We start from the raw sequence: 25,654 nt of genomic DNA on the forward strand, positions 1-25,654 counted from the left end.
AAGTTCTATGGGCTCCAGTGGTCTGTTGTGTTATTGGTCCATCCGCCCAACAGGCGGCGCTGCAGCTTCATATAAATGCACCCTGGAAGAGATGGACGAGCATAGCAAACAAGTGTACATGTGAGATAAAGTGGCGTTGTGTTGTTCGAAAGTGTAAAGGTAAGCTGCAGAATACGTATGTACGTGTGCTACTTTGCGCTTAAAAATTAGCGTCCAGGTTTCATTTAAAGGACGTATTGGGGCTGAAGAGCTCACAAGCTAACCGGTTAGCTCCAGCAGCTAACCAAGCTAACGTTGATTAAACTTTGCTTTGAGTAAATTGGAGGACACTAAACGGGATTAGAGGCAGAACGTAATTCGCGGTACGCCTTGCATTTAAAAGTGATGGACATTTGAAGAACAGAATTTATCGGTGTTTATTTCTGCTAAAGTTACGTCGCAGAGGGAAGCTAGCAAAAGTTGTGTTAACAAACGGTATAGTAACAGCTGGCTGCTCACCTGACCGAGAGGTGTTTGCTCTTTGTAACAACAATAGCTCTGCTTTTTGCTTTGCAGTGTTCTTATAACCCAGCCCATCCTTACAAACCAGTGTCAGCTAAGTTGACCGATGTTACGCTAAATTCGCCCTTGTTTTGTCCCCCAATTTCCCCAATAATTCTAATCCTGTCCTAGGACCCGAAGGGACATGTGCAAATATATAATAGCAGGATTACCATCAAGAGCTGCAGCTACTAACTATACACGAGTCAAGCTTCATTTCTTTTTATTTTGTAGGAAAATCGGAGCAAATCTTTATTGAAACATGTATTGCTTGGAAGACAGCATTTGGTCTGGCCACCTTTATTCTTAAGCAAATTCGGAACTCTTAGTCAGGCTTTCTTGTCATTTCTGTAAATATTCTTCAGACATAGTTTTGTTCTTGAAGGACATTCAAAGCTCGTATTTGGATTTTGGCTGCGTGGTGTTCAAGTCTCTCAAGATAATCCCACACTGCTTCAATAATGTGAAGGACAAAACATGACTACTAGTTTTTCATTGTTTTTTTCTATCCACGTATGTTTTTATTGCATTGTCAGTGTGTTTCAGATGATTGTCATACTGAAAAATGAAGCTGTTTCCTTTTCAGACGGCATTGCATGGCAGATCAAAATCTTGTGAAAATGAGTAAAATGCAGCTAATGTCTAAATTAAAACTTTGAATGACCTTAAAGACTGGAAAACAATGGCTCAAGAGTGCTTTAAAAATTGCTACAAAGTCTGGCTTCTTGGAATAAAAAAATAACCAAACATGATTAACTTGGCCAACGATTTCCTCGATTTTGCATGGTAATGGGCAGAGATATTGATGGTGTGAGGATTATCTGTCTGCTGTAAAACAGTATAAAACCTAGATATAGATCTGTTTATGAAGGGTATATATAAAATAACCTGTCTTTGCTGGTTTTGTTCCAAAGATGCGCATTGTCTGTCTAAATTGCAACAGCTGGGTTCACTGATGCAGGAAAGGTAAATCATCTCTTTTTTGTTAAATTTGATTTTAACAGACAAGCTGAATAAAACTTGCAGATCCTCTCACTCACTGCTTCTACTGTGTTTTGGCTCTAGGTTTGAACTTCAGACTGATTAGGATCATTACAAGTCAGCATGTCTCATCGAGGTCCTTTAACCGCTGTCGTAACGGCAGTACTAGGGGCAACCTTGGGAGGGCTGCTCATATGGCGGGTGTATCGAACAAAAAGGAAAAGGTTACCTTCCATCCAGAAGGTCGCAGATTCCTTGCACAGTCTTGAGGAAAAGGCCACAGAGGTCACAGCTGTGGAGTCTACATGCATACAGCCGCCACATGTTGTAAAGGATGAATTTCAGACTGTACAGTGCCAGACCACACTTCCTGCCCGGATCCCGTCTTCTGATCACCTGCTGGGAATCAAACCAGTGATTGTGACCTCTGAAGAAGAGTGGCAGCAGTTGTGGCCAATAATGCAAAAAGAACTGTCAGTCTTCCCTGTGCTGGGATTTGACTGTGAATGGGTAAAGACCTCCGCCGTAAGAAATACCTTTTGCATGTTTTTCCATTTTTAAAAAAGGGGAAAAATCCACCTAAATGTAGAAGAATATTTGGCCATGGGGTTCAGCGTTCCGGTTGTGAGGAATTCCTACTTTTTCCCTAAAAGCTGACAATAAGCGAACACCTTGAGCTTTACAAAACATTAATGACATTACACAATTGTGGTGGATTTTTTCCTTTTAAGCATCATCCATCATCATCACCTCACACAACTGTCTCTGTGTTTTCTGACCCAGCTGCTGTTGTTTGGATACAGGTGTCTGCTAAAGGCAAAGCCGCTGTGGTCTCCTTGCTACAGATGGCCTCGTACTCGGGTCTGTGCATCCTGGTGAGGCTGTTGCCGTTTCGCAGCAGTCAGCAGCCTTTCCCGCACAGCTTAATGGAAGTTCTCAGAAACCCACACATTCTGAAAGTGGGAGTTGGTTGCTACGAAGATGGCAAGCGGCTGACACGTGACTACGGCTTGTCGCTGACGTGTACGGTTGACCTGCGTCACCTTGCCCTGCGACAAAAGTAAAAATAATTCTGCTCTTGCTTAGAATTTAAACTATTTGTGTCAATTGCAAATACACCCTTACTGATTCTTTTTTCTTCATTATTTTATTTTATTTTAGGCAAACTTCAGTAAGTAACGGCCTCAGTTTGAAGTCACTGGCAGCAGATGTGTTGAAAATCTCTCTAGACAAATCTCCAGAGGTGCGTTGCAGCGATTGGGAAGCAGATCAGTTGACACAGGAGCAGGTGGGGATCTTATTGTATTGCAAATGCTATGCTTGTACAGACAAGACGCTGGTTTCTTCTGCCATGGCAAACTAATGGAACAAAAACATGTATTCTCAAAATAATTCTCTTTACCCTTTTGTTTCCTCCAGATGACTTATGCTGCTAGAGATGCCCAGGTTTCCATTGCTCTCTTCCTCCATCTCCTCGGCTTTCACTCTGAAGCCAGTCCCGCCTCTTCCAGTGGGAGCTCTTACTCTGAGCTGGCCTCCCGCTGCCAGGGTCTGGTCGATGTGCCGTTCAAGGGCCAAGGAGATAGAGATGACAGGGCTGGTGATGGAGACAGGAAGAGGAGGGCCAGGTCGTTAGGCTGTGAAAACCCAGAGTCTGGAGATCAGCAAGTCTCAGACCCTCGAAGGAATCACAAGAGGAAATCGCTGGGTGCCGGGTATTCCGCCAGGTGAGTGTTATTAATGACAAAGAAGCTCATCCTTAGATGAGGATGACCAGTTGTTTATTTTCCGCTCTTACTGTACAGTGAGTTTAGGGCATAGTTTGCACAGGAAAATATGAATGTAAACTGCTTTATACTGTCTCTCTCTGCCTGTTCCAGGAAATCTCCCCTCTATGATAACTGTTTCCTCCATGCACCAGATGGCCAACCCCTGTGTACCTGTGACAAGAAAAAAGCCAAATGGTACCTTGATAAAGGAATAGGAGGTATGCTGGATAACACCCTCTTTATTGCCTTTTAGGTTGTATTTAGGACAGCTGAATGTTTTTCCCTTTCATGTTGAGTCTCACTCCTTGCAGCAGCTGCACAGCTCTCTCTTTATTTTCTTAGCTCTCAGTGACTATCTTTAAACAGCCAGACTTGACGTGCGTTGCTGCACCTGCAGCAGCTCCTTAGAATATCCTGTTTTACTTTCCTGTCTTTCCAATTACTTTTTTTTTTTTTTAATTCTTATTGTTGCTTTACATTTCGTTTGTTGTTTATTGGTTCTGATGCTTATTCTAAGTATGAATGTTTGCAATTAGATGCTTAAATATGAATCAGGTTGCTGTAGACCACGTCTTAGGGTTTCTGAGGTGTTTAGATTTACCCAGTAAGTTGTCGTTTTATACCTGGGGCACAGTGTCACGCATGTCGGCAGCTTTTCAAATAGGATTTGACTATGAAAAAGCTCTTAAATGAATATGCAATATTTGTAATGAGTGTGGTGGTTTTTGGGTTGTTTTTTTTTTTTTTTTTGTATATACTAAAGGACTTGCTATGAGAAGGCAGTGGTCAGGAGCATCCGTTCTTACAAAAAGCATGCTCTTAGTCATTACTTCACAGCAACATGAATGCTGCTTTGATTTCAAACGTGCAATCCAGGGCATAGGTCAAGGGTCTTTTTGTTGTTGGTTTTTTTTTTTTTTCTTTGAAAGTGATAACTCAAAGAGGAAGTCAGTGAGGTGTGTCTACTGGAAGGCTGTGGAGTAGCACTAGTGGCCACTAGTATAAAGTATATATTTATGTATATTAAAAAAGTGTATTAATATTAATAGTGTGTTGAACTATACAATGGGTTTGTTTTTTGTTTTGTTGCTTTTTTCTTTTCTCAAACTCTGTAAATACTGTCATGCATTTGCGTCCCTGTGAGGTTCAAAGAATAGCCTGAAAACCCGATGCTGTTCTGTTTGTGATGCAGTGCTCGAGAGTGAAGAGCCTTTTATTGTGAGGCTGCTGTTTGAGCCGTCGGGACGTCCTGACTCGCAGCAGGATTACTACCTGACTGCCAAGGAGAATCTCTGTGTGGTCTGTGGAAAAGCAGATTCTTACATCAGGTTTGACACTTATTCACTTTGCAGTTGATTTATATTGAAGGTTTACTTAGAACTTGCTCTGCTTGTCTGATCTGAAGCACAGAACCAATAAAATAAATTTGCTTGACAAATGGCGGTTTGTTCTGAACTTCAGAGAATCCTTTGCCATGCTAAATGCACAGATTTGTGCTGTTTAAGTATAAATGTCTTATTTTGTGGTGCCACCAAATCACTGCAGACGTGATTAACATGCATCTTTGTTTGATCCTTAAGGAAAAATATTGTGCCGCATGAGTACAGACGGCATTTTCCCACAGAGATGAAGGACCACAACTCCCATGACATCCTGCTGCTCTGCACCAGCTGCCACGCTGCCTCCAATGTACACGACAGCTTCCTGAAACAGCAGCTGGCTGAAGAGTTTTCTGCCCCTCAGGGCTGCGAGGAGGGAGTTCGGATCTTTGAGGACTCTGATCGACGGAAAGTACGCTCGGCGGCTCGGGCTCTGCTTACTGCTGGGGAAGGACTCCCCGAACAACGGCGAGAGGAGCTGCAGGCTTTAATCAAGAGTTTCTTGAATTTGAATGACGAAGAGGAGGTGACGGAGGAGGCGCTGCAGCAAGCAGCCAATTTGGAGACGAAGTGAGTTTAAACTGATATGTGATCACACGTCAGTTATGGTTGGTTCTTAATGATACCTGAAATTATTTTAATACTTTAAAGCATTTAGGTTTTAAGTAAAGCTGAGCGCTGTTGCTGATTTACTTGAGCAGTGACTGCAAAAAAACCCATGAGCTACATCTCAGACTCTACAGGCCTGAGTTGGCATGTTGAGTGTTAAAGTTGTGACAGGACAATTAAAAAAGAACAAGTATGGCTTGTCTGGAAGGACTGTCAGGAGCAAGTCTCTTCTCGCTAACAACATGGCCGCATGGTTTGGGTTTGCGAAGTTGCATCTGAAAAAACTACAAGACAAAGAGTGTGCTTTGAATAGATGAGACCAAAGTGGGAGATGTTTGTCCATAATCCACAGCACCAACTTTGTTGAAAACCAAACACAGCATATCGACACAAATACCCTGTACAAACTATGAAGCGCAGTGGTGGAGGGGTGATGATTTGGGCTTGTTTTACAGACACAGCACCTGAGGTTTTTGCAGTCGAACCATGAACTCCTCTGTATGCCAAATAATGTCAGATGTGAGGCCATCTGTCCAATAACTAAAACTAGGCTGAAACGGTGTCATGCAACAGCACAACAAGCCCAGAGATTTTTAAGTGGTCAAATGGCAGAAAAATGCACAGATGTCATACAAATAAGTAATTATTTATACTTTTTGTGAACCACTTGTGCAAAGATGTGTACTTGCCAATCACAGGCACAGTGCGACATAAGTGTAGAGTTACTTTTAACTTTACTTGATACCCAGTTTAAATATGCTAATAAGCATTCATAATTTAACAGCCCACTCAGTTTATTGGTTGAGTCCTAATCATCACTGTACGTTTAAACAGCTGCATGTAGTGTATCATGATCGTTTTTGCTAGTCTGCACTCACTCTGGCCACTCCTCTCTCCTCTGAAGGATTTTAAACGAGGCGTACGTGCCTCACGGTCTGAAGGTGGTGCAAGCGCACGCTGAGGAAGGCCTGCGGGGACTGATGGTCCTGGAGCGTCGCTGGAGGCAGCATTTCCTCACCACCATGCAGCCTCGCCACCTCCCTCCTCTGTGGTGCATCGATCACAATCACAGCAAGTTACTTCGCAAATACGGAGAGGACCTGCCCATTAAACTCAACTGACTTTCCATCTCCGAGAAGGGCACGAGCAGCCTCGCACCTGGATAGGAAACCTGGATTTTACTCTTTTACTTTGAAACTCGACAGCCACTCCATCAGTTTCTCCATCCTGCTTTTGCTTTTTTTTAGTGAGCGCGTGAACGCACTAATTGAGCAGCAGGGATGGAAATGTTATAGTCTGTGGCTGCGGTCAGGACCCCACTGGGCAAAGAACATTACTTTGTTTTTTGAGGATGATGCCAAATGCCAGTGAGAGTAACTGACCTACCTACCTGTGGAGAGAAATCTAGGTAAAACAAACCTTACAATGTCGTGGACATGTTGTTCGCATGTGGACTTTTTATTTTTTAAAAAAACAAACAAAAAAAAACCAGATTCATGTCGAGATCACAAAGCTTGAACAGATTTTTAGAAAAAGCTGCTGCCTGCTACTTTTTGTTTTGTTCCCCCCCCTACAATTATTAATGACCTCCAGCCCCACCCCCTGTGGGTCAGCAGCTTATTATGAATGATTTGCTTTGCAGAGAGATGGTTGTTTTTATAGGACCTTAAATTATTTGGCTCTCCATCCAGCTTAAGTTTTCAGTCTGTTGTCTGGTTTAGGTCAATAGATGATAACTGATTTTCCCTGGGAATGCCACGAAGATAAAATTCATCTTTGCTCTATTTCATTTTTTCAAAGATGAGTCAGTCGAGGTGTTTCTGGGCCTGAATGTATTGCGTCTGTGGTTTTGTACACTTATCGCAGCAGGGGAGACAAAATGTAAGTACAGTTGGCATCTTTCACTTGGTCATTTATTTAAACTGCTGCTTATGTCGTGGTGCCGATTCTCCAGACGGGTGGGACCTCTCCATGGCGCGTGTGAACGTGCCTCTTAACCCCTAAACCTGACCGGAGACTGTCGGGACATGAGCTCGTTTCAGTTTCACAGCGACGTCGTTTCACAGAATCCAAACTGCACAGTAAAGAAAAGCTGCCAACTCGGACGTGACGAAGATAAATTACAAGATTTAACCCTCTGCAAAGCTTTAGAGTATAAGAAATTTACCTTATGGAAGCAGCTGCATTGTATTTATTCATGTTTTCCTGTGAATGATACAGTAAATAAGTGATGTTTATTAATCTTATGAATTATTGAACACACCTATACCCTCCATCCACTCCCCACCCCCTGAAGCAAGACATAGCCACATTCATTTGTTTATTTCTTACAAAATCACAGTTTAATAAATAGTCTGTAAAAATGAGTACAAAAGTGGTTTTCTTAACATTTCATATATGAATCACTCGTGACTTTCAGGTCAAAGGAGTCTTTAAGTGGATTTTTTTTTTTTTCTACAATCTAGTTTTGCTGAATTAAGGCCTCTTGATTTTGGCATCAGAAACAATCTGTCAGTCAAATGTTTTGTATCTGAAGTTGAATTAGTTATGAGCTCCCCTGGTTTCACAGTTCAGTCAGGAAAATTAAATAAAACACATTTACAAATAAATAAAACGGCTCAACATGCAGAATCCCTTTATCCTAAGACGCTGACAAACTAAGCATATTTCTAACGGTCAGTGTTTGACACTGCAACAATAACAATGGCACATGACGCTGCTTCATCCAAGGGGTTTCCATCAAAGTTGACTTTGCATTTCTTGGGTGCCCTTGATTTATTAACATGGACAAATAAGGGCTGACTTTGGGGAATTATTTCATTTTTTTTCTTGAAGTAAATTTTGGTGGAATTACCCTTGAAGAAGTCTAGCGGTGATAAAGAGTGCAATCCTGTGTTACGAAAGACACTCTGACATCTTTACTGCATTACAGTGAAAACCTCTGAGGGTGGAAACACACCTGAAGATTCAGTTTAAATTATTAGAAAGCCTTTGCTTTTATTTGGGGATATTCTATTTAATGAATTTTGGGAACTACTTTGAAAGGTGACAGCTAACCTGGCTTTTAGCAGTGCTGGTAGGCATTTACCTTTGGACAAAACCAGGCTAGCTGTTTCTGCTATGGACAGGCCTCATGCTAAGTTAGCATACATAGACTGTATATAAAAGAAGGCTGTTTCATGCTCACTGCATAACCACCATAAACCAGCATTTTCATTTTTCTTTTCAGTGGCCAGCAGGGGGCGACGCTTGTGAAAAAAGGTCTGCTTGTACAGAACTCCATTGGAAAACTGTAGAAGCTTCTTTCTGCCACTGTGAAAATTTCAGGTTATCCTAATTTCAATGTGACAAATTTTTGAGGCGATAATCTGAAATTTTGACTTAGGAAAAAAAATTTGGCTTTTTTTTGGGGGGGGACTTAGAAAAGGTCCTCAGCTTCCTTGATTTCTGCCTTAAGTAAACACTTTCCTGATGAGTTTATGGGCTTAACTTTAGGTAATCATCCCAATTAGCAATCACAGGGTGCCAAATCAGTCCCTATCTTATATTTCACAGTGAGATCTGTCCCATGTTGTGGTACCTGGGTTAAAAAAAAAAACACTCAGACACTCAGCTAGAGGCTTAAGAAAATAAGACTTCACAAATAGCGCATCCTGTCAAATTGCCCATGTCCGTCCTTTATATACAGTCTATGTTGGCAAGCATATGCATGGTTTCACTTCTAACCTTGAGCAGGAAACTTTAAAAGTTTAGAGTCCTTAGTGAATCCTCTTGTGTGTGTCCACCTGTACTCCCACAGAGTTTCAACACTAAATTACTGCATATTTATAACTCCTTTTGTTCGCTGCGACAAAAGACAATTTTTTTTTTTTTACAGATTGAAAAAAAGAAACCAAACAATACATTTCAACAAATGACTTTCAGATTTAGCCCCAAATCTCTGGATCTTATCTTTTTCTTTTTTTTCTTTGAAGGGACAAGTTATTTTCACTTTCAGAACACCAGATGTTATTCAAAAGTATTCAAAAACACCACATAAATCAGCTTTTTCTCCAATTCAGGTACACTGAAATTAAAATAAGGCATTTTCTCGACCATTCCAATTCGCAAGTCAAACCTTGATCCCTAACGGGATTTGCAAAAGCAAAATTTTTAAAACAAATTTTCAGGTAATATCACAAAAAAGGGAGACTATTTGCCGCTTGTACGTTTCGACCTTCTAGGCAAAAATTCACAAGGAACATTTTGCACGCATTTCACGAGGGAGAGAGTCGTACAGCTGTTACAAATGACCCCAAAATGACGAGAATTCACACCTTCACGCAGACCAATAAGATTGTCACATTAACATAAGATGTCGCAAAAATCATATATTGCTCCACAACGGCTGCGGTAAAATAAAGCTCCAGTTTTAGGACAGCGGGCTAGAAACAAAGAACTCTAAAGAGATGAGAAGCGGATGGTTCCTCTAGTTTTTGGTCAAAGGCTGTTTGATGATGCAGAGAGGCTCAATATCTGTACAGTTTGTCTGTTTTGGTGGGTTTTTTCCCCTAAAATGGACATTTTCATGGTCACATTTGCAGCTAAGTACCCTCAAAGCCCTTAAAACATGTTAGAAACACAATTTCTAAACTACACGGGCTTTAATGATGGAGTAAGCATCTTAGTCAATGATAAATAATCTTTGTTCTCATCCAATGACACCGATAAGCAAAACAGGCAAAGATCTGTTGTCTCCTCCTCTTCACTGCACCACCACTGCTCCCAACAACCCCAACTTATTATTGCTTGCATGTTAATACATACAGTATGGGAAACCATTATCGTTTCTGAAAACGCACAGAAAACTAGAAATTTTTCACAGTTAAGACTCTAGCACAAGTGACAGCAAGGGTCCCAAAAAATGAAAAATAAGAAAGCATGACTGCCTAATGTGTATTTTAACCCCCCTCGGGTTCTTTCTGCTATAACAAGGACGCACTCCAGTTTGTGGGAAGAGACACAACACGGACGTTTGCTGGTGTATTCAGGATGTAGCACAAATTCTTTGGAGTTTCATTCATTAAGCCGAGATGATGGAGCCTGCGGGAATTCTATATATTTTTTTTGTTTTTTTTGTGTACTGTCCCATAGCAGGATGCAATGTCTTCTCTATCTCTCTCACACACACACACACGCGCACGCACTCATCGGATCCACGCAAACCAATCCAAAGGAAAACACGCACGCACACCTTCGCTGCGCAAAACACAATTGGCACAGATTATCAAAATAAATACCCTGGAAGCTTGGCACTATGCAAAAGAAAACTTCACATTTTCGAAAGAAATCTTATAAAAAACTATTGAATAATCTCAGTCTACTCCACGTTTTCGTTATCCTCACTATTACTTATATACTATATGCTGATGAAGGTTACACCAGTGTCGTAAACCTCTGAATGACTCAACTACCACTGAAACAATATAGCTCCTATTCAAATAGATTTTTTTTTTTCCACAAACGTACATCAAAATGAAGTATCTAACATCTATCGGACTATAGATAGTGCTGTTGTCTGGTATGCATCTGCTTATAGTGCCTCTTAACTTTTTTCTCCTCGCTTTTTCTGTAAAATCTGAAACCCTTCTGGGAACAGGTAAGAAGTCTTGTACACCTTTCTTTGTTTTTACTCCAACTTCGATGTTTTAGGATCTGTGTGGATGCCTGTCAAGGCAGATTACCTCACAGGTGTCCCTCCAGGATGCTGGTGACAGCCTGGTCCAATGACGGGCCTGACGTGGCCCTTGTCGGGGCTGCAGAGGGGCCCTGCAGGCGCTGAAGCTCCAGTATGCTGTCGATGGCACTCTGTAGATGTTCACTGAGCATGTTGTCCTCTTGGAGAGGCGGAGGCGGCGGGCTGAACCGCTGCTCGGCCCGAGGTGACGCATCCAACCTGAAACATTTCAGTTTTGGGGCGCTGACATCTCTGGGAGGCAACTCAAAGCAGACATCCTGCGGCTCTGGCATAGAAAGAGGATTTGGGACTTTTTTTACGGAAGTGGGTGCTGTCTGTGAGACTTGCTCAGCAGTGTTACAGAGCGGCGCTCCGTTGGTCATCTCCTCGTCATGCTGAGGACACTGGGGTTCTCCGTTGGGTGCCTGAGAGTGGCGTTCGTTCACAGCCCCGCCACCGTTGGTCAGCTGCCCCGTGTGGTCCCTTTTGAGTCCCGGGTCGTAGGCCGAGTTGTGGATCACCTTACGAGAGCCCGACTCCTGCTTGATGGTAAGTCTGAGAGCCCCCCGCGAGCTGGAGCGGTAGGTCTTCAGTCCCGGAGGCCTGTCGGACAGTCTGGTCCAGGCCGGGGGAGAAGAGGGGCTGCCAGAGGAGTGGGCATGAGGGGAAGATGCTGATGTAGCCAAAGCTGTCATAAAGGACTCTGGAAAAAGGAAAGTGGAGCTGATTGAGCAATATTATCCAGTTTGGCTAGTTTAATTCTACATAGACATGCTGTGAAGATGGAGAATTTTCAGGCATAAAAGTCTAAAGGATCAGATCATAGAGAATAAAAAAATTATCCAAACAACTTTGTCTAATTATGCGCAAAGCTGTGCTTTTAGCTGCCCTCTGCCTTCACCCCCAAAACATAATGTTTTAATCCAGCTATAGAACTGCTAGATTAAAATGCAGCAGTGCGCCTGAAGAGAGCACATGCAAACAGACATGAAACGAATTGTTTGATGTCTTAGTTTTCGTAACAGCTTTTAACAGCCTCCTTCCCCTTTTCCAAATTTTTAATTAACATAACGGTGTTTTTTTCATCATCATGCTGAGTCTCTCTCAGCACACCCCGCTCCACATTTACACCATTTAATTACTTCTTAACACCTGGGAGCTGCTCTGGAGCAAATATGCAGGTTAAAAGCAGTGCTAATAAGTTTGTTTCACTAATTCATTCTTTCCCTGCCGGTTCAGATTTACTTCAGCGCTGGCATCTGCATTTTGGCAAACACACACACAGAGAGCAAACCTCTGTTTAATAATAGTAACAATAATAGGTGGTGGTGCTTCTTTTATCCTGCTGTGACACTGACCCGGGTCTCTGCGGGCTCGCCGTCTGTCCTCCGCTAGAGCGTATCGCTCGGCCTGGAGGAAGAGACGCTCCAGCATCACCATCTCTGCTGAGGGACTCTCCTGCTGTGGAGACAAGTTCAAATCCCCTTAAACACACAGATCCAAACGGTACCGAGAAGAGGATTATAGAGAATCAACATCTGAAACTGAGCGAACTGAGTCTCTCAACATCCAGATATTGATTTAATTCTGAAGCGATACCGCCCCAGAGGAGGTGTCTCACCTGGGCTTCTCTAACTAATAGCTGCCTGTATTTGTTGACCATGTCCTTGGTGCGTTTCAGCAGGAAACCGGACACAGTGTCGAACTCCTGGTCCACTGTGAAGAGGAGCATCATTAATAACTCATATGATAAAATAATTACATCCTATAGAGTAATAAGTTAGTTTGGGACTTTTGTTCTTTCAGATACATTTATGTGCAGTATATGGTTAGGTGATAAACACTAAAGAAGGAAAATCAGTAATCTGTTGGAGAGTAATCAAGCTAACCTAAATTGAAGTCATCCTGAGTGGGCAGGTGACCAGCGCAGGTGTGGTATGGCAGCAGGCGTCTAACAGCGTCCTTCAGTGTGGAGAAGGCTGGGCCAGTGAATGGAGCCTGCACTGCTCCATGGTCCAAACAAAGCTGCTGCTGGAACCTGAAGGGTTTTATAAAAACTCTGCGTTAACATAAACCTACAGTAGTTTATTACAGGACAAACGAAGTAGGACAATACAGAAAACACAGGTGGAACCATCTAATACTGTGGATCTTTTTTGTTTGTTTCATTACTTTTATCAGCTTCCAGAGCCATAAAAAGTACCAGTTTACAGGAATCTTAATGTTTTATGTTTCAAAACATGTCCCTGTGAGGACGTGTTTTGAGCCCTTTTATAAGGCAGGACCGCATGAAAGTGAGTATGTAGTAGTGCTGTGGTTGTGTGGTTTTGGGGCTCAGCTGCAGGAGGAAAGGTGTGGCAGAGCGATTCAGGGAGCAGTGCCAAGTGAGGTGACTGGCACACCTGTTGCACATTTTGCCAATTAACCTCTACCTTTTTATACAGTAGGTGCAGGGCTGACAACACACACACACACACACATATATGTACCGCAGACACGGGGAGCTGCTGCCAGGCTGTGAACTCATCAGGGGAGAGACTTTGGGTTATTATGTAGAATCTGAATCCGCTTCACCCACTGGGCAAGCTTTCTGAAGCGTGCAGTATTGAGTTTATGCCGTGTGTGTGCAGTGATGCAAGTAAAGTCTGATGTTTGCTGGAGGAGTGTTGTCTATACTGAGGCGAACACACAGGTAGCACAGACAACTGGTAGAATAAAATGTAAACGGTCTCACTTTTAAGTAAAAGCTGCTTATCAAACCTATTTTTGTCCAACAAACACTGCTTAGATAAGAGATGCCTTAAACCTCAGTGGCTGCCAGATAATGGCGAGAAATTCCATCTGCATTCACAAAACCACCACCAACTTTTGTTGCAAAGGGCTGAATATTGAACTGCTAGCTGTGGGAATGGGTCCATATTACATGCCGAGGGCATTTTAAATTATCTGGTACTTATACAGTGCTTTGAACACTACAAAACTCCTTCACCCATTCACACATCCCTAAGTGCTTTTAAACTAAAACTCACACACTCAGCTGATAGATGCACTCGGGGCGACTTTAGGTTCAGTATCTTACCCGGGGATACTTCGACATGCAGACTAGAGGAGCAAGGGATTGAAACACGGACCTTTCAAATAGCAGACAACCCGCTTTGGGCCCACAACCGCCCCCCTCCAGTTTAAATGCAGCTTTTATCAGTACACCATTTGGATTCCTCCATCAGCTGAGATAGTGGTGTAGATAACTCTTAATCATCATGTAATCTTATTAAACTCCTCACTTCATATTTAAAGTAGATAAATCAATAACTGAATATAAAGTGATTTTAAATCAAATTATACAATGTTTTAAAATGCGAGGCCTCACACTTCAGTTGGTGTGTACCAACGTAAGATAGCATACTCATCCAATACTCCAAAACCTCATTTCAACAACAAGAGAAGCGACAGAAGTTTCTCTTTGCATTAACTTCCCATCTTTCCTGTCAATAGCAGTAAATGCTTGTAGAATCACTATTTACTGCACTCTGTTTTCACAATAAGAGTCCAACAAACAAGAAAAAAATGCTTCTAAGGAATTATTGACAATCATTCTAATTATACATGGCCAAAAGTGCATACAGGGATACACACAACATTCATACGTCTGCAATAATTTCCCACTGCATTATATTTTCAACGTTTTGCATTTCGGACAGTTTCCTGTTATTCACCAGAAAAAAAAAATCTGAAAGACACTATAGCGTCTTGCATGACGACTTTCAGCAGTACAGAAATTTGCTTTGTTCCTCTTACCTGTGCCTGCGCATTGCTGGTGTGAGCCTCTCCTCTCTCTGCAGCTCCAGAGGACCTGCCAGCTGGCAGACGCACAACATTTTGGACGAGTTAAAAACGACAGACGCGGGTGCATTTTGAAGTCAGTCATTACACATTTGCAGTATTAAACAAATAATAATTTCGAAGCTTGTCATCTTTTATTCTTTCATTTCAGTACAGAGGAGAAATTATGTTGAGTAATTACGAGTAGATTACAGATTTTAATAGCACTAAACCTACTAAACACAATCAATATTATTACAAGAAAGAACATCATGAAATGATGAAGGCGCTGGTCAGAATTTAATTGTTTTATAAACATACCAAGGAATTAATACACTGACAAAATAATTATAATAACAATAAAATTTTTGTTATTGAATTAAATAATAAATCAGACTTCAAATAACTGGATATTAGCTTTTGCTCACCTTGGTGCTCGTCTGCTGACTCGTCTGGATGGGGGTGCACTCCATGGGAGCAGGGGGCCCCTGGACCCCCGGGGCTGCAGGAGAGGGTGGATGGACATCGAGAGTAAATGCCTTACTCTCCACGGCCAAGGCAGCTGTTGGCTCTGATAGAGGACAGAATTACAAGGATGACAGAAACGGTGGCAGCAATAATGATAATGAATGAACTGGAAATGAAAGATAATAACAGCGATAGCAATAGTGGGGGCAATAAAAAAAAAGAAGCTAATTAAGAATCATATTATTTATCAACTATCAAATAACTCACTGTTTTGTGTGTGCTGTTGGACAGCAGAGTCGTCTCCTGCTTTGGAGAGAACTGCAGATGCAGCTGTGGGATTAGGCTGCTGCTGAGGCACCGAGACACTGACAGGCAGAGGGGATTGACTGCTGTGGACTGAAGTATGGATTGAAGGCTGAGGCTGGGAAACAGATAGTTGGGGTTGGGAAACTGAGACCTGGGTCTGGGGCCGTGAAACCGAGGCCTGAGCCTGGGGCAGAGGCTTGGAAACAGCTGACTGGATCTGCACCTGGTTGTGGGCAAACAAGGCCTGCGATACCTGTAGCTGATGAGGGACTTCATACTGAACCAGGGGTTCACTGTGTGGCTGGGAAGCTGTAGTCTGGGGGACTGAATTCTCAGGTCCTGGCAGAGCAATCTGAGGGCCGGTTGGAGGGGAAAAAGTTGCTGCTGCTGGTCTTCCAGTGTCCTGAATCTGAGAGGGGGAGCAGATCAGTGGCGTATCCTCAGCGTCCGAGTGAAGCGGCGAAACCTCAACACACTGGTCTGACATCACTGTGCAGGTGTCCTGACCGGAGACTGCATGGGTCTGAGGTTGGGACTCTCTGTCACTGGTGACTGGTGAGGCGAGCGACTCCATTGGCACCACCGGCAGCGCTCCAACCAACAATTCAGAAGTGATCGGGGGACTAAGTGCTTGCTGTGGTAGAAAGGATAATAAAAAAAGACAAATTAGATCATTTTATATTATCTTCTCCACTGCATCTTTACAACTTTACAACTTACATTACAGATCTATACCAGAAGCTCTGCACACATTTTATTTTAATTTGTTTAACTTCACTTTTGTTAGGAGCGAAAGGGAAAGTTTACAAGATGGTAAAGAGACCTGCTGTGATGTCTGTTTAGGAGATGGTGGCACTGAGAAACACCAGGAGACTGAGCTGCAGGCCGAAGAGTTGAAGACTCCAGGTTCTCCAAGGTATGAATATTTACAGTTCTTTTCAGTTCTTTCTCTGCATCATCAGTAAACGTAACAAACAACAAGCATGCTATATTGCGAGTTCTTTCTGTAATTTGAATCCTATAGTGTTTGTGGCCACAACTATGCCAGAAAAGAGGGGTGACTTAGGGGGTCTAGTCCCTCCTTAAAGCAGCAAACTCAAAAATCTAACATTTGACTTTCCACATCTTTAAAAAGGTCGCCTAGCTTCTTGGGGGTGGCTGTAGCTCAGGAGGTAGCGCAGGTCACCTACTGATCGGAAGGTTGGTGGTTCGATCCCTGGCTCCTCCAGTCTGCATGCCAAGTGTCCTTGGGCAAGATACTAACCGCAAGCTGCTCTCCGATGCATCCATCGGAGTGTGAATGTGTGTGAATGTTGTTAGAAAAGCTTTAGATTGGGTGAATGTGGCATGTTGTGTACAGCGCTTTGAGTTCTCCGGGAGAGTAGAAAAGCGCTATATAAGAATCAGTCCATTTACTTCTCTCTGTATCTCCTATCTAAGTTCTTCCAGTTTGCCTGAGCCTTAAACTTCAGGCAAATCCTTGTTTTTGGTGAGCCTGTTTCCATAGGAAACAGAGGCAAGTCTATCAAATAGCAGCAGCTTGGTTAGCAACCTCAGAAACATAATCACATACTTGCACCCAGGGCTTGTTATTATAACATATAACATAAACCTATCAGTGAAATTCCTTTTTTAAATTCCTAATTGCTAATTTTAATTCACCATCATTTTGTCCTTTTCTGTACCCTGTGAAGTTTGACCTTAAATTACATTCTACCGTTTAGCTGCCTGTTGCTTATATTTTTACATCCACTTCACTGATGAGAATCGGCACTTTCTTGCTGTCATGTAAATGTAAAATTCGCAGGGGGTTGCTCGAGCTCTGACCTGTTGCAGATGTTGCATAAAGGCCTGGTTCTGACTCATCGAGTGGGTCACCTCCTCTACCACTTGGGTCATATCTGATGGGGGCAACAAGAGTTTGGGCATCTCTGCAGGGTCGGGGGCCAGAGGTGCTTCAGGAGGTGGCTGTAGGACTGTAACCACAGGGGGAGAGGAGGACTGCAGCCCGGCAGAAGTGGTGGGCTGTACGGAGACGTGCTGGAGAGTGTGTCCATAGGGCTGCAGAAGGAGACGTTAGAGTCAGATAAAACTGGGTTGTGTAATTGATCACAATAACCATCAAGTCTTTATATTAAAGTTATATTATTATTATGCGGTAATTAAGTTCAGGAACAGATAAAAAATGTAGTCGTGTAGATTTAGTGTGTTTATGGAGGGAATGTTTTCTGAATCTCTGTCGGCAAAATGGGATTTTAGGCATTTTGAGGCATCTCGTGTGTTACTACAGCAAGAAATCAGACATTTCTAAGTTGTTATTTTATGTTAAAGCAGCTATTCAGTTTTACTTTGTGAGTATCTACACCAAAAGCTCCTTCATGCAGATCATGTGCCTCTACACTCCAGTTACAGCTCACCTGTTGTAGCTGGTGAAAAGTCTCCTCAGAGCTGGTCCTCTCTTCTTGAATAGTTCTCTCTGGCAGCAGGACCACCGAGGCCTGCTGGAGGTTTAGCTGTCCTTCTGTCACTCCTCTCTGAGGAGCTGGGCCCTGGGCAGCAAAAGGCATCCCCTGAACCATTGAGGGGCCATTAACGATTGAGATAGAAGTAAGATCTGGGGGAAGCACCCCTGAACTGTTGATCAAGGTAATGTGGTTTCCAAGAGCAGGACTGTGGACCAGGGTGGCACGTTGCCCCTGCCCTCCTGGCGCATAGGTTCCAGCCAGCTGTGCTGGCATCTGGAAGACAGTAGCAGGTGCTGACTGTAGCTGCAAAGGTCCTGAAAGCACAGTGGCCTGGCGGAGCGCTAGCTGCCCAGCTGGGGTGGTGAACACAGGGCTGAAATTCAGCTGTCTTTGGGGCACAGTTAAGATCTGAGAGCCGTCTACAAGCTGCCCGGTGGAGGGGGTCATGCTGTGAACCGATGAGCCTTGGTGACTGGGTGTCAGCAGCGGTCGTGCTGCACTGACAGGCTGGGAGATTGTAACAGGACACTGGCCCGGAAGAAGGAACTGGTTTTGGCCTTGGAAGAGTCCCTGAGGCTGGAGCACAAAGGAGCCACCCTGATTGACCAGCTGCAGGCTGACTGGTTTGGGGAGCTGCTGGGTGGGCTGCGGTGGCGGAGCGACAGTCTTTTGGCCCGCTGCTTGAGACAATAGAATGTTTGGTGAGGCAGTCCCAGGGACGAATGTAAGCCCAGGAGTGGGCTTCTGCCCAGAGGGCTTGGGGCTAATTTGAACCAGTCTGGGCTGAATGCTGATGGGCAACTTGGGCTGTATAGGAAGAGGTGCGCGCTGCAGGACGATGCTCGGTGCTGCTGCTGCTGCTGCTCTCAGGGTTGGAGTTATAAGAGGTCGACTGGCAACGCTCGGCACAGCCTTGTGGATGATCATACTTGAGCCCTGGGCAGGACTTAGAGAGAAGGAGGTCTCTGGAGAAGGAGCAGGAAATACATTTCCAGGTAGTAGCCCCATCAGCTGAGGAGGGGCGGCAGGCTTTAAAGAAGGACATCCAGGCCCGACAGCCAGTAGGGAGGGCTGGGGAGGCTCCACTGCTGCCTGGGTGTCTCTGGGCAATGCCGTGGTCACAGGCAAGGTCACAGATTTGGGAATGAATGGAGCGGTGGGTGGAGAAAGGAGAGGGGCCGGTGAGTACAGGGACAGGCTGTCCCCTGATTGTGCCAGACCTGCTTCCAGAGCCATGGTCTGCTCAGTGATCTCAGCCTCCTGTAGGCTCTGCTGGAGGATATCACATGCCACCTCCGCCTCCTCTTCTTCCTCCACTTCTCTCTTCTCTGCCTCACAAGCTGCCTCCACAGGTGGCTCACCCTGCACCACCTGTGGGTCTTCTCCACCCTCTGGAGATGACAGGAGGGCTTCTTCCAGGAAGGACAGATCCACACATCCAGGCGGAGGCGTGTCTGGGGAGTCCCTGCCATCTCCCAGCAGAGAGACAGGACTCTGGGGGAAGAAGCAGTGGGAGATAAACAGAAAGGTGCAGACAACAGAGAGAGGAAGCTGAGTGAAAATAGGGGAGAACTGTGTGATTAGCACAAGTTAACAGGAAGCTTTTTCAAGCACAGAAGGGGAGAAAAACATAATTCTCCTGAGGGAAAATGCTGTTTGTTGTGACGCTACTGGCTGTGGATCCAGACACTCACCGGGGCATCTGTGAAGAGGGAGGGCTCCCCAGAGGAGGAGTTAATGAGCAGGTCTTCAGTCTGCAGCTGGTGGAATAAAATCAGCCAATTTTAAGTCGGGCTCACGCAAACGTGCTGAGAAATTCACGCAGTACTACATAACAAGTCCCTTTCACACTCTCTGCGCTCCTCCAGACATCTCTCAGTACCGTGTGCCAAGAAATATTTCCAACTCAAACCCATCATTAGCACTATTGATTTTTTTCCCATTTGAGTCCCTTTATTTAAGAGTCTTTTGTTACCTCATTGGTCCCATGAAGGAAGTCGTTCAGGGCTTGGGGGTCACTACAAAGACAAAGAACAAAAAAATCAGTTAATAACCTAGTGACTATTTATTCACGGCTTAATTTATTATAATCTATTTGCTTTAAATATTTTTGGGACTGTAGTTTTTTACCTGCTGTACGATTACAGATCAGAAACTCACCACAAAACATCAAGTAGACAAGTCCCATCTTCATCCTCCATGTCAACTGAAAGGAAGAGGAGGAAACGGTGAACATTTTGAAACTTGATGTAAGCTCCTTGGTTTTAAGGACAGCCCAGCCGGTTTTAGTGGCTAAATCTGCTTCTGAACGAGAGATATTTTGAGTGGACCACATTTGCTGAAACCGACTGAATAGATGGAGCAGGTGACTGGATACGGTGACAGTAAAACAGTAATCAGTTTATTTGTCCATCATTCATACTTATTTTAATCATCATTCTACTTTTTTTTTAGCCTGGAAAATTTATAATTAACAAATTAATGACAAAATTAAAAACTGTAGAAATGAAATGAGGCCACACACTCTTACAATCTATGAAATATGCCAAAAAACTTGGCTCTGTTACACATACTTCAGACCAGACTCTTGGTTTTGGGTCTTCCTGCAGAACCAGAGTCTAGCTTATTCAACAATCTGCCTAATAAGTTTTACCCAGGACTTGAAAACAGGCTTCTCCTCTGGTAACAACATTTTGTTTTGTGAATTTAAGCTTCTGCTCTTTCTAAACTAAACTTCTAAGAGCCTCTCTACTGCAAACATTATTCCTGCTCTCAGTTTGCAAACCCAACCAAGTGAAGTTGCTTCATATTCCCATGTGCATTATTTATCTGAATTTAAAGATACTTTAAATCATTTTGTTTACTCTTGCTTCAGTATTGTTCTCCATACTGTGCAAAAGTCTCAAGCCACCCCTCATTTCTTCATATTTTAATAGGAAAATTGGAATTAGGTGCAGTGAATTATTGAAATGTGGAAATATGTCACTATTTAGTATAATCACCTTTATTTTTCAATACTGCCTCAACACTCTGAGGCAAGCTTTCTCTAAGCAGTCTTCAGAAATAGTCTTCTGGGCTTCTTGCAGGACATTCAGAGCTCTTCTTTGGATGTTGGTTCCCTTTTGTCCCATTCTCTGTCCCACACTGCTTCAGTATCTGGGCTCTAGGGAAGTCAGTCCTTGGCTGTGGTTTTTTTCCTATCCAGATATGCTTCTGCTGCATTGTCAGTGTGTATTTGTTTGTGTTTCCAGATAGTATTGCATGGTGTATAAAAAAACGGATAGTGCTTTTCTGCGTTTATAATTCCATCAATTTTGACAAGATCTCCAACACCACTGGCTGAAAGGCAGCCCCAAACCATGGAGCGCCTCCACAGTGTTTTAGAGATGTATCTCTGTCCTGATTTCCTCTGTACATACCGATTTTTACTCCAATTCCTGTGTAATTTGGCATAATTCAGTATTTACCCCCCCCCCCATTTCCCTTCCTTTGAGACCATTTCTGATGAGGTTTCGGTGAACAATAGATGGATCAACTGAAGAGATGCATCTCTCAGATCCTAAATCAGATCTTTGCTAAAATTGTTCCTTCTCTTAAGCAATTTCAGGGACTGTTTGTGTGCTGTAGATTGTCTTTTAGGTCTGCTATTTCTTCCTTTTTCCTCCACTTATTCAGGTTCCTCAGATTTCTTTTAAGAACACTCTGCACAGCATGCTGAGGTTTGCCAGGTTTTTTGTTTTATGCCTGTCAAATTGTCTTATCCTCGATTTTATTTTCATAGATTCAACTAAAGGAACAAATGACATGTGGTTTTTGTGACAGGCTGCTATCCAAAGACCTTCAGAAAACCTGGAGAACTACTTCTTAACACCACTTAAAAAAATAAATAACAAAATAACTTGTTATGAATTTACACAGGGTTTTGTGTGTGTCTTTTTCAATATTGCAATGCAAGAGCTCACACAATAATCAGAAAATATAAAGTAATGTTAGTGGCTATTAGTCTTTGAATGCTTCAGCTAATAAATATTTCTTTTTATAAATTTGAAGGAGTAAAAGTGTCACATGTTTCACAAGGAAACGTGAAAAAACTCAATCTAGAAATCTCAAATGATCTCAAAACGAGAATTATTGGACCATTTTATAGCCCTGGATGAAAAACATGAGCACTGGATGTATCTCACCCTTATACCACATATAAGAGGAACCTACTTCATATGTGAGAGGCCCCATACAGAGCGGTCGAGCTGAGTTCTGGTGGTGGCCTCATGGGAAGTCGTGGTCGGGCATCAGTGTCTGGAGGCGGGTGGATGCCAGGCCGAGGCGGCGGGACGGAGACGAGACCTCCCTCTGCTGGGGCATCGCTGCGTCTCACGGTGCGGGTTGCCGGTGAAGATGCTGTACGCGAGGAGGGGGGGGGGCACAAACAGACCACCACATGCTGTCAGGTCACTTGAGGTTACCAGCAGCCAAAACACATTCTCATCTGAGCGCTGAGACATAAGATCAATATATGATTCATCAGTTTCTTCTCAGCTGTGGGCAGTGCTGGTGTGATTTTTGTAGCAGACACCTGGGAGACTGGACCAAATCTGCACTAATAATAGTGTAATACACACATATATATTTTACTATCGATTATGCCCGAGGCTGATGAGGAAAATGGAAGCTATTGTTGTGGCGCTCACAGACGTGAGAGGCAGATCTGAGCGCCTCAGCTGTAAATAGACGGCTCCCCCTGCGCCTTGGATGTGACTTGTCCTCTCCTCATGGCTGAAAAGGGAAGCAATGTGGAAAAGCTCGGCGCAGAGCAAGCCAATTATAACATTACTCACTGCCTTGCGCTCAGTTTCCCGGGGAGGTCCCTCAAAAAGACAAGACAAGCCTCCCTCTCCGATTCCGCTGACATATTTTTGTTTACAACAAGAGACAACCGCATTAACACCCTCAAGGTACCGCATCGCCCAATGAAATCCAGGCAAACGACCCTCATCTAAAGCTGCAGCGGCAAGTGCCATGCTATTCTCTTGGATCCTGTGATGCATTTATAGGTTACGTAAGGTGAATGTGTGTTCATGTGAAATTAATGTCCCAAACGATGCTGGATGCAGAGCCGCTGGTTTCCCCTTACGGTATTTTTTTTAAATTTCTTTTTAGAAAAATATATATATAATTTTTTTCTCTCTCCCCCCCCACCCCCTGAGTGGGACCACGGCAGCTGACGCCTGCTGTAAATCATATCGCGGTAACAAAAGATGCCGTGTGTTAAAATATCATCTCCGCGCAGCCAGCCTCGAGCGATCCCCTTATGGTTGTGCCATTAGAGTTAATTCCGCAATTCAAAAAAAACAACCAAGAGAGGGAAAAAAAAACTCACCCCTTCTTTGTGGTTTATTGTCCTGTCAAGCGGGCCTCTGCGCCATCGATTCTCACTCAGTGGTCTTTTCAGATGCTAAAAGGAGGAGAGGGGGTGGTGGTGGAGGGGGTGGCGGTGGATGGGGTAGGGTAGGGTGGGATGGAGGTGGGAAGGAGGAGGGGTGCGGATGGGGGGTACCGGGGTGGGTGTGAGAAACAGACTGGGAGAGCCGATCACAGCACAAAGGTGGAGAGCAGGAAAATACAGCTGAGAGGAGACAAGTATCCAGATTCAGCGGCGCGACTGCGGGAGGAGGCTGACCGCGCTGTGCGCTCCGCCAGGCGGCAGACGCTTCAGATGTGTCTGCGCTTCACCGCGGAGCTCCCTCATCCCGATTACTGAGGCTTTTCTTGCATTTTATGCATCTTTTAGTCACTCGCTTCTGATATTTGTAATACATTCGAAGGTCACAATTGTAAAGAAAAAGAAAATCAATGTTTGGACATGCCATGTGCTACCTAAAGGAGGAAGACATAACTACGGGAAAGTAAAGCAAGCTGCATTCGTGTAGCACTTTATGGTGTTAAGGAAGAAGAAAGTACAACAAGTGCTGAAAGAAAATAAGAAAACATTAGCAAATAATGCTTATAAATGCAATGACTGAGGAAATAGAGTTTTTCGTTTTCAAAAACTATAGTCTGCTGCAAAGAGGGTTGCTTCATCACGCACTGCTCAAGAGATCAACAGAGGAGGAGAATGTGGAAAAAATGAGAGGAAAAAGAGAAAGGAAATTAAAGAAGGTGGAAAAAGATTGAATGTAGGCCACATATAACCAGAAATAAGAAAAAAAAGAAAGAAGTCTGCTTAAGTATGATCCATGGAAAAACACACACATACACAAAGAGTTATTTGTCTGTGAAATGAGGGATAACTCCAAAGCAAACTAACATAATTAGTCACAGTTTTCAAAAGTTATGCACTAAACTGCCAAAGGAGAATGAGTGTAAGGGGGAAAAATATCAGTGAAGAAGGAAGCCTTTTCTTCGAAACCTTATCCCCATTTATTCTGAAAGGATACCAAACTGTTTACCACTGGACTGAGTCATTAAGGAGGTAATTCCAGAGTGCAGCAAGAGTCTGTTTAACTTAACCTTTAGCAAGAGTGAAAGGAGAAGTTTACGAGATGGTAGTGATACCTGCTATGATGTATAGCTTGGAGACAGTGGTGCTGACAAAAAGACGAGGGCGGAGGTGAAGGTGCTTAAAATTTTCATTTGGAGTGAACAGAATGGACAAGATTAGAAATGAGTACATCAGACAGACAGCTCAGGCTGAGAAGTAGGAGACAAAGTTAGACAGACAATACTGGACATAGGATGTTGAAGGTGGATGTCAGGCAGGAGAAAAAGCGGAAGACCACAGAGAAGATTCACAGATGTAGTGGAGGAGGACATGGGGAGGGTTGGTGTGACTGAAGAGGATGCTGGATAATGTGAGATGGAGGCGGACGATGAACTGTGGCAACTCCTAAAGCAAGCAAGCAAAATACAAAGAAGAGGTTGGACAAATAAGCAGAATGAGATTGCACACTTCTATTAAGGCTGAAAAATAACTCCAAGCTATTCATTAATTCAGTCCCTGCATCTAGTTGGGCCAAGTCTCACCTCTAATAATAATAACGAAGAAAAAAAAAATCATGTAAATCAGTCCATACTTTTTGAAACCCCCCTTTTTTAAACACAGAGCTTATTTGCTTTGTTAAGCTTATTTGCTTTTGTATTGTTGAGCCAAAACTGGAAGCCTCACAAAGTGCAGGACTGAAAGGCAAATTATCATTCTCAGCAGCACGTTTCTACATTTGACAAATTGATAGCAGAAAGGAGAGGGGGAGAATAAATAGTGCAGAAAATGAGGAACAAGGCAGGAAAAGAACACAATTACAAAAAAGAATAATGTAAACAAAAGCAGCAGCAAAAAGGGGAAAGCTTCACGAGTACTCTAAAGTCAGTCATTATTAGCACTTTTCTACAGCTGACATGCTGTTCAAGAGGGAGTGTAGATGAAAAACATATTAAGAATAAAACTAGTGAGAAAACAAAGAATTCCACTAAAGGAAATACGACAGAGATAATAAATAAATAAATAAATAAATAAATCAAACATGAGCAAAATTATTCAATTCAAGAAGGAAAAGACAGAACACAGAAAGACAGAACATAGGACAATAAGACGAGAGTCTGGAG

The 25,654-nt window shown here is 43.3% G+C and overlaps 2 protein-coding genes across 5 annotated transcripts; one reads left to right on the forward strand and one right to left on the reverse strand.

Annotated features, from left to right (window-relative positions):
• On the forward strand, positions 1-7,519 carry exd2 (exonuclease 3'-5' domain containing 2). Of its 3 annotated transcripts, none has more exons than XM_003442956.5 (10): positions 1-159; positions 1,455-1,506; positions 1,606-2,046; positions 2,325-2,581; positions 2,683-2,809; positions 2,941-3,248; positions 3,402-3,508; positions 4,483-4,618; positions 4,871-5,239; positions 6,183-7,519. In XM_003442956.5, the coding sequence occupies exons 3-10, from the start codon at positions 1,645-1,647 to the stop codon at positions 6,397-6,399; spliced, it is 1,923 nt and encodes a 640-aa protein (XP_003443004.1). In that variant the 5' UTR covers positions 1-159; positions 1,455-1,506; positions 1,606-1,644; the 3' UTR covers positions 6,400-7,519. The 3 variants fall into 3 exon arrangements, with proteins under 3 accessions (XP_003443004.1, XP_005477470.1, XP_005477471.1); XM_005477413.4 differs by having other exon boundaries at positions 1,606-2,031; XM_005477414.3 differs by lacking the exons at positions 1-159; positions 1,455-1,506 and having other exon boundaries at positions 1,893-2,031; positions 2,305-2,581.
• On the reverse strand, positions 7,184-23,570 carry si:ch211-168d23.3 (BRD4-interacting chromatin-remodeling complex-associated protein). 2 transcript variants are annotated; one of them, XM_005477412.4, is made up of 14 exons: positions 23,433-23,570; positions 22,268-22,453; positions 20,216-20,261; positions 20,031-20,073; positions 19,750-19,815; positions 18,008-19,549; positions 17,418-17,651; positions 15,552-16,224; positions 15,245-15,387; positions 14,793-14,854; positions 12,884-13,032; positions 12,616-12,710; positions 12,353-12,455; positions 7,184-11,697 (listed from the first exon to the last, which is right to left on the reverse strand). In XM_005477412.4, exons 3-14 carry the CDS (start codon positions 20,254-20,256, stop codon positions 11,003-11,005), a joined length of 3,846 nt encoding a protein of 1,281 aa, XP_005477469.1. In that variant the 5' UTR covers positions 20,257-20,261; positions 22,268-22,453; positions 23,433-23,570; the 3' UTR covers positions 7,184-11,002. The 2 variants fall into 2 exon arrangements, with proteins under 2 accessions (XP_005477469.1, XP_019204344.1); XM_019348799.2 differs by lacking the exon at positions 23,433-23,570 and adding an exon at positions 22,891-23,156.
• Between the last annotated feature and the right edge of the window lie 2,084 nt (positions 23,571-25,654).

Source organism: Oreochromis niloticus, linkage group LG19 (genome assembly GCF_001858045.2).
Source record: "Oreochromis niloticus isolate F11D_XX linkage group LG19, O_niloticus_UMD_NMBU, whole genome shotgun sequence".
NCBI classification, from domain to species: Eukaryota; Metazoa; Chordata; class Actinopteri; order Cichliformes; family Cichlidae; genus Oreochromis; species Oreochromis niloticus.